Raw genomic sequence first — 15,520 nt, forward strand, 5'->3', positions numbered from 1 at the left:
TTTCAGGCGGAAAGCCTCTAGAAAAACCAAACATCACATGCTGAGTGAAGAAAACTGGAAAGGTTACTGAGCCTTATCTGCAATTATGCAAAAACAGAGAGATTGGCCAAACCCGTGTTCATTGCTACAAAGGGAATCTACAATGCCTTGATGTTGCATTCTCGTCTCGTAGTGCAGATACGTAGCACGCAGCACATCCTAGAGGAGGCTATAAGCAAGAACAGCTGACTGTACACTACTCACACCTAGTCATGTTTTGAATTATGAACACAGGCAATTAAACTTTAAATCCCCCCCTTAGTAAGAAGATAGAGACGACTAATTAAGTAAGTCCTTTTTAAATTTGGTTTTAATTCAGAGCTCCTCGAATGCCAAGCCGGCGTAGAGGATCAGATCAAAACAAGCTGGTTTACTTTCATTCAAAGCTTTGCATTTTTGTTTGTGTTACATTCAAGTGCCTAGTTTATTCCAGCATTAGAAGGGGAAAAAAACAACAAATCTGAAAATCTTCACTCTGTCTGACCTTCTCCTATCAGCAGCACTGACATGGAGCTTCTCAGATGTTGACAACTCCACTTCTGGACTCATTGTGTGATCTGTTCTCCATCTCTCTCTTTTTTTTTTCCACAGGAAGAAAGACAAGAATCAAAACTTTGCTACAAAGGTCACTCGGAAAAACCTGCTTCTTTCTCTCATTTATTTATTTTTTTCCAACAAACACCGGGGGAATAAAAATAGTTTGGTTTAAAAATAATGGCTTTCATCTTCATTTATGCCTCTGAATATTCAATATGAGAGCAATGGTGCCCCCTTGTGTAAAATATAATTAACAGTCTGATGGTATATGCAATATGCACCTAAGGTCAATTATAATTGAATCTGATAGCACAGCTTAGAAACGTACAGTGTTATTTAACCGTGAAAGAGTGTGATCACCTTTACAGCAGCTTCTGAGGTCCAGCATGTGTTTTGAACATTTTTTATTCCACATTCATACATTTCCCTCTGCAGTAAACCTGTATTGATTCTCTCAGAGGTGAAGGGCGCTCCCTCTGTCCATCTTTAGCCTCTCCCGCTCTTCAGAAGGACTGCAGCTCTATCCTCCGCTGTCAGAACTCTGTGCACTCTGCACCGCCCGCGGCTCAGTCAGGCGGTCGTAGGACAGTGCTGTCATAACCTGCGAAAATGTACGGTGTGATATGGCTTTGGAGAATAGAGAGAACCAAGTCATAAGTAGAGGCTATCAAAGACATGCTGAGTTAAAGATTTTACTGGCTAGAACAGCCTGTGGCTACTGTTTTTCGCACTGGATAGGTGAAAAAATGTTTTTTTAAGCAGCAGCTTCGGCTAGTTTCAAACAGGGAAGGTAGATAAAGGACAGAAAACTGAGCTCTTTCTCTCTGCTGACATTAAAATTAAAATAACCATTAAAGATTTTATAAGCGTTAAATGAGAAGTCTGAAGCCACACTCGTGTTTATGCTAAATGTGAAGCTACAGCTAACCACATAGCTTAACTTAGTTTAGCATGCAGAATAAACATAAATTCAAAAGAACAATTGGGAATTTTATCACCAAATTCCTTTAAAAAAAAAAAAAAAACAGTAGAATGTAACATGTTATATTCCAGTGAGCTTTCCCGCCTGCTAGTTTGTAGCGTCTGTTTTCAGTCTTAATGCTATGTGAAGCTAAGGTAAGCTATCCTTTAGCAGAAGGCGATTTTCTTACAGCCACACACAGTCAGTCTGCCTAATGACAAAGACTATATTAGAGAGACACACTACCCAAACAATCATGAAATGAACTATGGGATAATCCTAAGCACAGATGGCTGTATTAAATATAAGTTTAAAGGGGAGAAAGGCGTTTTAAACCATATTTTGGGCTTTTAACAGATTATGCAGTTTATATAATCTAGGGAAAACTAAAAGGAACATTTTTGGTTCAGTCACACTATAGCAAAAATTGAGCAGCAACCTTCTTGGAACTAGGAAAAATTTGTGATTGCAGGGTTTGTGCACTGATGTTGTTTGTTGTGTTTTGTCTTTCTCCCCTCACCCTCAATCGGTCGTGGCAGACTGAGCCTGTTTCTGCCGGAGGTTTCTTCCTGTTAAAAGGAAGTTTTTCCTTCCCACTGTGACCAAAGCACTTGCTCATCTGATTGTTGGGGCTGTTTTTGTATTCTATGTATTATTTTAGAAACTTTACCTTTACCTAGGGCTTAAAATCTGGGACTCTCCACCAGTTGCTCTTAGAACTGAAGAAGCTTCTCGGATAAGAGGTGAAACGTCTTCAAGAAACCTAAAGCAGTCAAGACGCTTTCCTTTTCAAGCTCCTTAAACTATGATGACCTGGATGACTGAGAACCTTCACAGACATAGGTCTTAACCTTACAATAAAAAGTGCATGGAGGCAACTGTTGTTGTGATTTGGTGCTATATAAAAAAAATTGAGCTAAACAGAAAAGTTTGTGGCACGCACTTTTAATACTAAGGCAGCTGCACAGGTGGATGATCATGGTCCCAATTAGAATAACTGCAATCACTCTCAGATACCTTGTAGAGGTTGCCAGTTCAATGCAATGAATCAATTATTCTGCACCAAAGAATGCAACCTGTCTGCAATAGGTCTCCTTGCAACAGGGGACTTGACTCAAGTGGTTGCAAAACAAAAATTAATTCTATATTTAAGCAAGATTGCTGAACGCCCATTTTGCAGTTAAATCGCTGTCTTGCAGCAGCTACATCACTACTTCTGGAGGAATTTCTGTTCTGGATCTATGAGGTAAACATGACGCTACAAGCTATAGCTTAACTTAGCCCTGTATAAAGAATAAAAATTTGAACACAAAACTTTCCAGTTTCTCTTTTGTATCGGTTAAATAACTGTATATGGCATGTTTTATCCCGTTGGTTTATCAGTGATAGTAGATATGTGTTAGTACCACATAATAGATTATGTGCTAAGCCAAGCTAAGCTAAACACCTGACACAGCCACATAGCCAGTCTGTGTAACACTACACTATTACTGAGTTCCTTGTTCTACTTACTGTGATCATAAGGAGTAGTGCCAGCATCATGCCCAACATTATGTACAAATTATTAGTCAATCCTCCAGCCCACAAGGGACCCAAGATTGTGGCCAGGCCCCCAACTGAGCGTCTGACACCTTGGCTGAATCCTTTTGGTGAGGGATGACAAAATATTAGGTTATTTATTTCATCTATAAACATAACAATATGGCTTTAAAGTTCGCTACGTGGAAATTTTTTTTCTATGCATCACATGCGCCGAGCAACAATCTGTTGTTTTAATGTGTTGAGCCAGGCACACGGTGCCAAGGTAATATGAGCCAACCTTGTGTTTTCTCAGCAGTGACTTTGGAGAAGAGAGACACCTGAGACACGGCCACAAAGGGAAGCCCCAGCAGCTGCAGAAACACTCCGATGATGAAGGCCGACAGCTCCCATCCATAACCACCTGGCAGGGGTGGGAAGATGATATCACAGGATCGCTAAATTAAAGTAGTTTATCACAGAGTAAATGGAATACATAATTCAGCAATTACCTTTAGTGCAATCCAACATAAACCCTCGCATACCTATATTTGATAGACCTAGTGGCCAATAAATATGACAGTTTTGAAGCTTCTTATTTCTCATGTGGCGTGATGATCATTCAGAGAGTGCGGCAGATCATGCTTCGGTTGCCCAGCTCGTCCGTCCGCCGGTTTTTAAGTTTCTCCCACAAATGGGCTGGCACCACCAAAGACGGCTCTATCCGAAAAACGAAACCACTGCCAAGCTGGCAGCCATTCGATTTTTGTTCTCTGCTGCTTTGCATCATGCACATGCCTGTATGAATTTGTGCCCACTCGAATTGTTGGAAGTTCTTGCATGAGCTCAAAGTCTATAATTTTACGATCAAATTACAGTTTCACCAATCAAACATGCCTCTCAGTGGCCCCAAAGGATAAAATAGTTTTTCTTTAGGTGTCTTTCTTTCAGGTTTTATGCCTTTGTTTGGTTGCTTTAACCACAACAGTTAACAAATGGCAAACAAATGACAGCCACGCTTTAACAAATAGCATTTTTGCTAAATTTGATTACTCTAATCCTTTTATATGTACTCAGGCACTACCCAGCTCCAGCACCTGTCACTTGTAATCAGAGCGATAAACGTGACGAGCTGCAACAGACGCAGGCCAACATTAACATACAGGATCCGGTTTGCCTCTATGGTATCCTGCTGAATGATATCATTTACAGAGCACACTCAGTTCAGCCAGTGTGTAACCCAATATGGCTCTGCTGTGCTCTACACACCAACACTGGTGGCACAGAAAGGATTTGGCTCAGAAAAAGAGGCATTTTTGTGTCTGTGTGTGCCTTCATTTGTTTGTGTGTGTGTGTCTGTGGGTGTGGTTTTTCACAGGCAGGTTAGCACCTCGGGGGTTGCAGAGGAAGATGAGGCACCAGATACAGGCGGTGCAGCAGATGACCAGGCCCACTGCCAGCACGGCGCGGTCCGCCACCTTCCTGCTCAGCCAGCGTACAAAGAAGAAGCCCAGGATGACCTCCACCCCGCACAGGCTGTACATGAGGCTGTTGCCCAGCTCGCCAAAGTTGAAGTAGCGCTGCGTAAGAGGGGTCACCATGGTCTGTGAATTTTTAGAAAGACACCAGTCATTTAGGCAAAGCGGTCCATTCAGAGGTAAAAAAAAAAAAAATCAGGCAACCACTGCCAGAGTGCTTCAGCATTTAACTGATTATCTTCCCAAAAGTTTAGGTCTTAGAAGACTCCGTGTTATTCACTCTGGATAATAAACAGTGTGACATAGTGTGAAATGTTTGGAATCGCTGCCTGATGGATCTCGATGGTCGTTGCTCTCACCTCCAGCGCCGTCTGATTGAAGAGAGTGATGAACTGAGCCGTGAGGACAACAACTACCTCTTCTCTCAGGAACTCTGCGCAGAGAAGGACAGAGAGAGAGAGACACCACAAGAAATAAAATAGGAAAGTCAGGGAGAAAAATCTCCAAAAATGTTCAACTGCTAGCTTCAAATCGAAAGTTTCAACTGGCAAGTTAAGTCGAGATCAAGAAGTTTTAAGAGAAAAGAAAAGTTGGACGATCTCAAAGCGGTTGTAAGATTGAAGGAGGCAGGCGTGACAAATCCTGGCCGCCTGGTCATATTGATCATGTTGTCCAAGACGCTCTATATCTATTTCTTTTGATGGAGAGAAGTATGGATTCTGATATTTATCTTATATCCAAAGCATGATTACACAGAAAAAAAAGGGGGGGGAAGCTTTCAATAAATTCCAAATTTTGATACCAGCTCTTCCTGGAACAAATTCCTCCTTATGGGCTTGGAGAGGAGGAAAACGAGCTGGGCTTGCTGCTAAATTTGGATGCCAGATGGCTGGAGAATCGGCTTGATATTACACTGTGTGATCCACTACAGTTCAGTTCTCTGTGTTCAGCGTTTGCATTGCTATTGACATGGTTTGATTGTTTTATGTCACTGGATGTGTATGTGTGCAGGTAAATACCTGATGTGGCTTTAAAATGATTTATTGTATCTCAGAAAGTTGTGAGACAGACTTTTATTTTTCCCCAGATTTCCCAGCTTTTAGTCCAAAGTCTGAGTCTACAGACTGATTATTAGACTCAAAAATGCTTAATAATGGACAAAAAAAAGTTACAAAGTGGTTGCTAGGGTTGCCAGGTCTTTGGTATTAAAGCAAAGGGCAACCACTGGAGCTGAAAATTGGCTTTCTCTAAAAGAAAGTTAATCCTAATGTTAAAATATCCAGACAGTAGAAAGCATTGTTAAAGACTTGAACAAAAAATAGTTTGTTGATTTTTTCACTTATTACAACATCTCTGAGCAGATTTTTTTTAGGACTCTGGATACTGGAAGCTGGGGGCACGGCCAGTTTGACCGACAAGTGTCCAGACACAAGCAGCTGTAAGCAGTTTGGGTCTTCTAGGTGTCACCTCTGCTACTTCAAGTCACTGAGAGGGATCTTACCTCCATGCTTGTGCTGTTGGTGACAATTTTAATTGGCTAATATGATGTGTTTCTGCGTGGTACAGACTCTCCCAGAAGTTTGTGCTTCTGGTTTGGTGAGTGGAAGTCTAATATTTGATTATTATCTTTGTTAACACTAATTAGCTGATTTGTGTGTCTGTTCATTGCACCCATGAAGTTTATGGACGCAGACTGGTAACCAAACCTGCTAGCGTGAGCTGAAACCCTGATTCTTCATCAACTCTGTCTTAAAAAAAACAACAAAAAACCAAACAATCATGGTGACAGCAAAAACATCAAAGCGTCAATTCAAACGGCAAACGAGTTGGAAACTAGTTTTTATCCCATCCCATGCTTTTCCTGTGGACCCTGAAGACATGCTCTTGCTCAGCCGATACATTTTACATTTGATGCTGCACAGAAAATAAGTAATAAAATGATCTATGAGGAAAATACTTTGACCTAAAGATGGTTTTCTGGTGATGCCACAAGTAGACAAAGCAAAACAGCAAGTTCCACTGTTTTATTCATTGTATAGCTTAGCTTAGGAAAGAGACTAGCTAGCATGGCATTAAAATTAGCTTACCGATACTTCTAAACATTTCATCACGGGGTGCAATCTGAAAAGATCAACCCAAAATTCAACCCTAAAACTAATCCTACTTTCTTGATCTAATTGGAAAAACTAAGAAGCTATATAGCCTAGAACTGTTTTAAACCACATATTGACTTCATTGACATCATTGTCATCGTTGTTAGGTTGTTAGTTATCCAAGAAGACATTTACTAGCAGAGGATCTAACACAGAGTAAAACCTGTATTTCTTTTATTTCTATATTTTTAAACATGTTAAACAAATGAAGACATTCATTCCTGCATCTCGACTTTTTGCTCAGCATGAAAGTGGAATCTAACTCTTGATCACAAAATATATCTTAAGCATCTTTCAGCTAATACATCTTTGAATGTTTCAGTCTTTTCAAGGGAGAATAACTAGAGTATGAAACAGAGCAGGCTACAAAACCGCAGTGCCGTGTACACATGTGGAAAATCTGATCCAGTTCAGATACAACACAAGTACATGGAATAAAAAAGGCAGTTGTGTAGTTTCCCTTGTTCCAAAAGCAAAAATTCACACAGATTTTACTGGTGCTGTTATGTACTTTTTTCTTTCCACGACACCTTCCAGAAAAATCAAGATTTGATGAAAGAAAGTGAAAGATCTGCCCCGATTTTCAAAGCTTCTCCACTGATACACAAAAAGTCAGAAAAGATCAATAATTGAAGAGAGCGAATACCAGACACGCTGTAAGGGCTAACAGACACTCCTACTGCATGTGCCAGAGAAGACATCCTCCGCTCCTGCTGCGTTTCTGGTGTTGTAGCTTCTCTTCGTACAAAAAGGAATCAATAAGAGGAATGTTGGCCACATTACCAATTCTGTCTCTATTTCATCCACAAGTCAACCACAGCAAGTCAGTCAATAAAAAAGGAAGTCTTCCATCCTTCCCTCTGCCACATCTTCAAAGAGTGAGAGAATCAATACAGCACACAAACGCACGCACTCGCAGTTGTGTCTTTAGAGGACACAACACCAACTCGCATTTCCTGGAGAGTTACTTCAGTCTTAAACACAACTCTGACTTGCCTGACCCCAACACTCACCTCGACCGTAAGCTTTAAACACGTCTGCAGCTTAAACTTAACGACGTCCCCAAAAGAAATATAAATCCCCAGAATGTGAGTGCGTAAATCTACAATCAAAGCTTGAGGTCCTCACAACATGGTTAAGACAAATGAGTAAGTACTCAACCCACTCACTCCCAAGACACACACACATGCACACACACAGTCAAAGAAAGTACAGAAAGGATATTGAGTAGCGGCAAACAATCGCAATCGCCATGTAAACGTACTATGACACTAATCCAATAGTGCACCTGACATCATGTATATACATGCTCTGACATAAACCAGACACATACACACAAGTCCAATCAATACACTGGGAATCTGATCTGACATGCTGCAGAAAATTCCTCAGAGAGACCTGGAGAATGGAAAGTGTGTGCGAGACTGAGTGAGCAAATGCAAGCAAAATCAATAGAGCAGATATGAAACATGTGCATTGGCAGTGACACCTCTTCCTACCTGAATGCTGCAAAATGGGGCAGAGGAAAGCTGACTGTAATTGCTCAAGACAGGCAGTCAAACCTGCCGGCTCACCTCTGCTGGCGCTGAAGTTTCGGAAGGGGTCCGAAGCTCTGTGGACGGGTTGCATGTCAGACGAGGTGGAGGTCTCCAGTTGGTCGGAGTTGAGGGCTCTGTAGGTGTGCACCGGCTCCTCGTCAGACCCCATGAGCGGCACCTCTTCCTCTACCTCCTCCTGTTTCATCTCCATCATCGTGGCTCCCCCCTCACAGCTAATGGGTGGTACATCCCAGTACATAGCCAGGACGACAAACTGGAGCAGCACCCACAAAAGGCACATGAAGATCTGACAGCATGGAGGAAAAAGACACACGTCTTCAAAAGTCTTACAGTTTAAACACAAAAAAAGATATTTTCACAGGACCAGAATCCTTGGAAGCTTTCAGGAGAGATAAAGTGGTTCAGCTATGGAAGCGCTGCCTGGCAGAGTGAAATCTAGAGAGGGATGCTGGGTCATATTATGCGAAAAAAAAATGGAAACAGGCATATAAGAGCTTTGTTAAGTCTCATTTAAGCTTCATCCGCGCTACAGGTGTTTTATTCAGACACACTTAGATAGAAACAGATCGATACAGGTTGTTACGGGACCGAGTACCGCTGCAGGTGTTTTGTATTCCTCTTACTCAGAGGAGAACAAAGGAGGAAAAATATATATGTGAGCACAGAATGTAGAGCGACTATTTCTGAAGGTTATTTCTGTATTCATGAGCCTTTCACAGAACCTTAGATTACTGATTATCTGGATGCTGTTACCCCAGGAGACGTATACTTGTTCACAACAAAGGGGCCCAGTTTGAAATCACACAGCCGCAGGAACAGGTTGAACGCCGGCCCTGGAGAGACAGGAGGAAGTGCTTTAAAGATGAGATAAATGGAAGATGTGTGGAAACAGTAGCCTGCTCCTTAGTGATTTTATTGAATGTCTTTTTCTGCTCACAGTTGAAATGAAACATCAAAAAAGAAAAAAGAAAAAACGGATCACAAAATCCTTCCCGCTGTCTGATATTTCCTCACAAGGCAGAGGGGGTGGTGAGAGGTGAAATAACACCTATTTCTCTGTGGATAAGTGGAAAGGGGAGAAACTGACCGACAAGAAGACCGGCTTGTCGACCGGCCATGATGGCGGCAAATATTCCAGCTCGCTCCTCTGGTATAGTGCTCCGAGTCAAAAAGCCAAAGATGGAGGACCCGGCTCCTGCTCCAACACCTGAGGGCAAACATATCAAACTACGATATATTACATGCGTCGAGTGTTAACTGTTTTACGTAATGCATGCGTGCATGTGTGTGTGCGCAAGTGTCACCTGCTACAATCCGACTGCATAACAAAAGCCACTTTGAGTATCCAATGAAATACATAAAATTACCTGAGAAGAAATAAAAAATAAACAATTGTTGTGAAATGCATCTTCATCTGAGGCAATATCTTTGTTTAAATGTTTAAATACTGGCTTCACCCTGTAACAATTCCATTAACTTCTATACTATTCGGTACTTTAGTAGTAGTTGGCTAATGTTAGCATGCTAACATGCCAACCAATGACTGTATAAGAAAAGATTTTCTTTTACTAAAAAGGTTTCTACAGTCATTGAGTCCAACACATTCGGTGACGATAGAAAAACACTATATCTAGTAAAGTAAACATTAACAATAATAGACGATCATGTGCTACTGCTAATGTTTTAGTTAGTTGATTTTAGCTGATATTAGCTAGGTTTTAGCTAGTATTTACTAATATTTAGCTAGTATTTAGAATATACTGTTAGTCTAATAGCTTTCAGGTGATTTTGTTGTTTGGTTGACAACACAAATTTCTTTACAATGACTCACATAATGCTTTGCTGAAAGAACAAAATCATAGTTCTTTTAGAAATTCCCATAATCCATTGTGTGTGTCCTGTAGATAAAAAATTGAATCACAGAGGCAGCTAGAGAGTTCTAATTTTGAAGCCTATAGCTGGCTATTTTGGTAAGTGCCCTTTTAGCTCCAGTCACACAAGCCTAGAGATTAGTGAGTGGCTATCTGGTAACCGTGGCCACTAAGGAAACGTGTGCATCCCCTAACCAATTAGCCAGTGGCTGCAGGTTAAAGGTCCACTGTTAATAGCCCAGATAGACAGGCCTAGAAACTAGTCAGTCACTCCCTAGCAACCACTCTCCAACCACGACTGCTTGGAGAGTGGTTGCTAGAGGTTGTTGGCATGCACTAGCATGAAATTGGTCACAAAGCGGTATGGAGGTATACCGTGCACTACCAGGAACCTCCTTGCAGTTGCTTTGGTCTCTAGCAAGTTGCTGCTGTCACCAGTAGTTTGCATGGAAGACACGAGAACCTTCTCTGTTTCAAGCCTTATTTTAGTTTTACAACAGCAAGCTATGGGGCAGCTGCAGCAATCTGCTATCAACAAAAGCAATCACAAGGACGTTGTTGGTACAGTACCCTCATTGTGACGGATTTCACCTAGTAACCTCCAGCAACCACTGACCAACCTAACCCAGCGGGTGGTTGCCATGGGGTTGCCAGCCAGTATAGGCCTACATAACTGAAGCCTTTTTTTTTCTTTTTATGAAACCACACGTGATGAACAAAGTGTGACTGACAATCACATGGCAGTAAATGGCCAAACACAATTTAGCAAGCACTTCCTGCTTCACTGTGACTTTTACTCTAAATGAGACTCAGAACAGAATCAATATTTTGGGAAGGGAACGGCAGGGTGATTTCCTCTGTGACTTTTCTACAATCAGACTTCTTTTTGCAACTGCAGAAGCCACCCTCTGCTGGTCATTAGAAAGAAAGCAGGTTTAAATCAATTCTGCGCCTCTTTCACTATTCACTTGACTTTCTTCCTCCCGAAGGCTACGTTCAAAGAGAAATTTAGATTGCATTCAGATGAAAGGAATGACCTGATATCAGATTTTTTGTAAGCTCTGTCGTCTATAAGGAATTCTCTGTGTTGCATGAGGTGAAAATAAATGCGTAGAAGATGACCCAAAGAGTTTCTTCATACAGCAGCTCGACGCAGAGTCTAAATTAGTCATGTGATTTTTCTCGTGGCTTGACTACTCACCAACAATCTCAAAAACATTTGAGAAAAGGACAATGGACTTTGTAGTTTTGCTTCGATCTGACCAGATGCCAAATAGCGGGCCCGTGACCAGTGCACTCAAACTGAAGGCAGACAGACCGAGACCCAGGAAGTAAGGTGGGGCCTCCAAAATCTGCAGATACCTCCATATTGTAGGCAGAATGACAGCTGAGGCCACCACAAGAAACAACAGAGAAGGGTTGAGACGTGTGCAGTAAAAATGCCAAAAAAAAAACCCCAAAAACCTTAAATTACATCCAGTTTGATATGAACTTACCGTACTCTACGCCACTCAGCATAAATATCAGTCCAATGGTGAGAAAAGTAAGATTCCTCTTTTGGTGATTATCCATTGTCCTCACTGACTTGCTTCTTTTTATATGCCAACCTCTATCTGCGCATGCTGCTCTGAAACGTTCTTCAGAGCCATAATCAGATAACAAGAGACACCATGCGTCCTATTACAGCTGCTGGCCCAGATAATCAGAGGAATCTGTTGCACCGCTTTACAAGGTCACAGCAAAACTTCTTAGAGATGGACAACAAAGACGACGGGAGGCTTTTCTTACAGAAAAAGCTCAGGACGAGTGAAGCCTGGACCACGTCACAGCAAACATGGAAACAATACAAACAAATATGAAATGATTGCAGTAGTCCAATTCCATTAGGCATTTATGTTAAAGATGAAATTCTGTTTGACTCCTGTTCTCGGTGTAGCACCACGCTGCGAGATCGAGGCAAGTTCTCAGGTTGCCCGGTGAGGTAAAGTACCCTGAGGTTTATACATATTTAAACTTGTTTGCTTCAGTTTCATCAAAAGCGCCTCACAACCTTGTGAAAAAAATGCGCAAGGCCTATCTGCCCCTTTTGGTTACACAGTACTATGCAAAAGTCTTAAGCCACTCCTCATTTCTTTATACTTTTCTTCCAAGGAGGGAGACTAAAGAACATCCAAAGAAGAGCCAGAGCAACAGTTCTCCAGGCCTTCTGAAGGAGTTTCAGAGTTTTTCTTTTTCACTCATTTTCATAGGAATCTTTTCTTCTTTTTTTTTTGTTGCTTTGCTTTGTTTTTTTCCTGTTAAGCCACTTAACACTGACCCATGAATCATTCAAGCATAATAAAAGCTCCTACACATAACAGAGAAAAAGACTAATTGTATCTGTAAGGCACTTTATTACTTGAAGCCTGTTGCAAAAACACATCTTCTGTTCAATTTCTTTAGTTAAATCTATGAAAAATGCCAATGATAACATAAAATAGTATTTTTTGGCGCAATAATGTGATTCCCAAAGAGCTATTAGCAGAAAACTTGGCAAATCCCGGCATGGTGTGCAGTTTGTCCTTAAGAATTTCAGGAAACTGCTGAAGAAATCCAGCAAAGACTTGACACAGGACCTGACAGACGCATCTGGTGCTTAAGTTGATCCATCTACTGTTCACTGAAGCCTAATGAGAAATGATCTCAGTGAAAGGAAGAAGCCAAAGGAAGAAGGAAGAGAAACAGGGACAAAAGGCTGAGGTCATCGTGTAATGCCAGATTACACAATAACTAGACTAAAAATGAGGAGCAACAGAGGGAGTGGTGAATTTAAAATTTGAAATACTTGGTTCAAATATGTACAGAGGTCAGGAAAGAAGTACAACGTAGAGTGTGTACAGACATATGTAAAACATGGTGGAAGCTCTGTCATGGTTTTGGGCTCCATGTCGGTCAGTGGTGTTGGAGATCTTGTCCAAATTGATGAACACAGAAAAGTACCATCAAATTTGGATCCATCGTGTAGTACAATCTGGAAAGCTTCTGATAATGTTTTAGCATGACAATGATCCCACTGCCAATGCAGTAAACGTATCCCTGAATAGAAAAACACACAGTGAAACACTACCAGTCATGAATTGGCCTCCCCAGAGCTCGGACCTCAACAACTGTGGCATCATGTTGACAAAGAACAGAAAAAAAGGCAGCCAACATCCAAAGAAGAGCTTTAAATGTTCTTCAAGAAGCCTGGAGAACTATTCCTGAAGACTAGTTCTCCAGTCTTCTCCAGACTTTATTCTTCTATATAGCCTGAACTCTCTTAGACAGAGAGTTCAGGCTATATAGAAGAATAAAGTCACACCAAATATTGCCGTTCATGTTTGTTAGAATTGTACAAACTCTGTTTTTGTGTTTCCATGCATGTTTGCATATGTTTCAATAAATCCCTGCACCTGTTTCCTATTTCCATAGCACAATATAAAGAAATAAGGGGTGGTTTGAGACTTTTGCACAGTATTTTAAATAGGAATTGTGATTTTTACAAGCATGGGGCTAAATTTAGCTGTTCAAAAACACAATAAATCACACAGTGATAAAACAAAAAGTAATGAAATACATCAGATAAACAAGGACTATATCTTATGGAGCTTTAACAGCAGAGCGGGCAACGGAGGAAACTATTCAGCTTAACGCTGCACTCTGTTCAATACTGAATAAATTAGGTATGACACTGCTGTCTGTTGTGTCGAGCTGTAGCTCCCTTTTTTCAAGCTGCTGTGGTGTTCCTAGCCTTGGGCTCGCTGTATTAAACAGAACTGTCACCAAGTTAATACCGCCATATGTTTTTCAGCAACCCATGAATAATACAAAACATTTGATTGTTTGAATAGCAGATATAAACTCGCTCAGCATCATGTGCTCATGCCACATAACGTCCAGACAGTCTGAGAGGTTTCGAGCTCACCAGGCCACCGCGGTGATGAAAAGTCGCAGGACTCATGTGTTTGGGTAGGAATCTACTGTATATGTATGCGTGCATATATGTTTTGTTGGCCATAGTGTTGAGGTTTCTTTAATTTTTTATAATGAAAAATGATTTCATAGAGCATGTGTACTCACCAGTGTAGCGTCATTGCGTGTGTTTCATTCTGTGGAAACGGTAATCAAGAAGGGATTCATCCGGCTCGGCTTTTCCGTGACAAACGGCTGCAGCTGAGTGTCACAGGCCCGCTGAGAGGCCATTAGCATCCTACCTGCCTTACCTGTGGTGGTTTCTATAGAAACACATATGAGGGTGGAAGGTGTTTTTGCACTCACCTTTGAGCCTTGGTAAACAACAGGAAGTTCCCCGGTGACTAAACTGATATCGAGTCCACTCAGCCAGTCACAGCAGTGCCCCGGAGCCTGTTGGAGATATGAAATGATCAGCTGCTGGCAGAAGGACATTTGACTTTCAGATAGAGAGGAGCTTGTTAGGTGGATATACTGTACAGGAGGTGGCTCAGATAGGAGTGGGCATGTGGTTGAACACAGATTCTCCCCGGAGGTCATCCAGCATCCCCATTAACATTAACCTGCACGGTGCTCGCAGGCGGCAGACACGGTAAGAGCCGGCAATCGACTGGGCCAGGCAGCAACACTTTTGGGAGTTCATTATGAAGGAAAAGCACGGCTGAATTTAAACAGAGCTTCACATTATACACACTATAGGTGCCCAGTGGGTATGTATAAAAACCAGTTTGTGGTGACATCAGTCAGTTCATACTGCAGTCCACTGACTGTACATATGATTACTACTATAAGCCTGGAAAATGTAAATCTTCTGTTTGTAAAGTTTAAAAAAAAACCCTAATAATGTCATCAGGTCTGTACTTAAAAGGTTCAATGAGTAGATTTTTGTTTTTATTATGCATCTGCAGAAAAAATGTAATGTAGTCTATATTTTGTAGCCTGTCCTGCCTGCAACAGGATACAAAACCAGTAAGTTTCATGACATTGCTGGTCTGTTAATGGTGGTGGTAAAAAAAAAAAAAATTGTATTAATATACAAACAACTGCAGGGAAGCAGCAGTCTGTAACAGATATGCGCTGTTGTAAACAAAGGACTAGTCAAAATTTTAGAAAAACTGATTCAACATGTATGCATGTGTGAGATTACAGCACATGCACAGCACAGAGTATTTCTAAATGTATGGCTTGAAGGTGAATGATATATCAGAAATAACTTGTATACACTCACCAGCCACTTCATAAGGTACACGTTGCTAGTACCAGATCAGCCCCACTTTTGCCTTCTTTCGTCTTAATTCCACATGGCACAGATTCAACAAGGTGCAGGAAGCATTCCTCAGAGATTTTAGTTCATCACACAGTTTGTCAGCTGCACATCCAGAGAATCTCCCATTCCACAGCATCCCAAAGGTAC

At 41.3% G+C, this 15,520-nt stretch overlaps 1 protein-coding gene across 3 annotated transcripts; it reads right to left on the minus strand.

The window, feature by feature from the left end:
• Positions 1-321: 321 nt before the first annotated feature.
• mfsd8l2 (major facilitator superfamily domain containing 8-like 2) lies at positions 322-15,471 on the minus strand. Of its 3 annotated transcripts, XM_039602173.1 has the most exons (13): positions 15,335-15,471; positions 14,413-14,499; positions 11,613-11,929; positions 11,318-11,503; positions 9,550-9,612; positions 9,333-9,452; positions 8,999-9,078; positions 8,261-8,531; positions 4,893-4,966; positions 4,446-4,659; positions 3,357-3,479; positions 3,050-3,180; positions 322-1,177 (listed from the first exon to the last, which is right to left on the minus strand). In XM_039602173.1, the coding sequence occupies exons 3-13, from the start codon at positions 11,686-11,688 to the stop codon at positions 1,097-1,099; spliced, it is 1,419 nt and encodes a 472-aa protein (XP_039458107.1). In that variant the 5' UTR covers positions 11,689-11,929; positions 14,413-14,499; positions 15,335-15,471; the 3' UTR covers positions 322-1,096. The 3 variants fall into 3 exon arrangements, with proteins under 3 accessions (XP_039458107.1, XP_039458108.1, XP_031595907.2); XM_039602174.1 differs by lacking the exons at positions 11,318-11,503; positions 11,613-11,929; XM_031740047.2 differs by lacking the exons at positions 11,318-11,503; positions 11,613-11,929; positions 14,413-14,499; positions 15,335-15,471 and adding an exon at positions 10,077-10,477.
• Between the last annotated feature and the right edge of the window lie 49 nt (positions 15,472-15,520).

The sequence above is a fragment of the Oreochromis aureus genome, linkage group 18, assembly GCF_013358895.1.
Source record: "Oreochromis aureus strain Israel breed Guangdong linkage group 18, ZZ_aureus, whole genome shotgun sequence".
Taxonomy (NCBI): domain Eukaryota; kingdom Metazoa; phylum Chordata; class Actinopteri; order Cichliformes; family Cichlidae; genus Oreochromis; species Oreochromis aureus.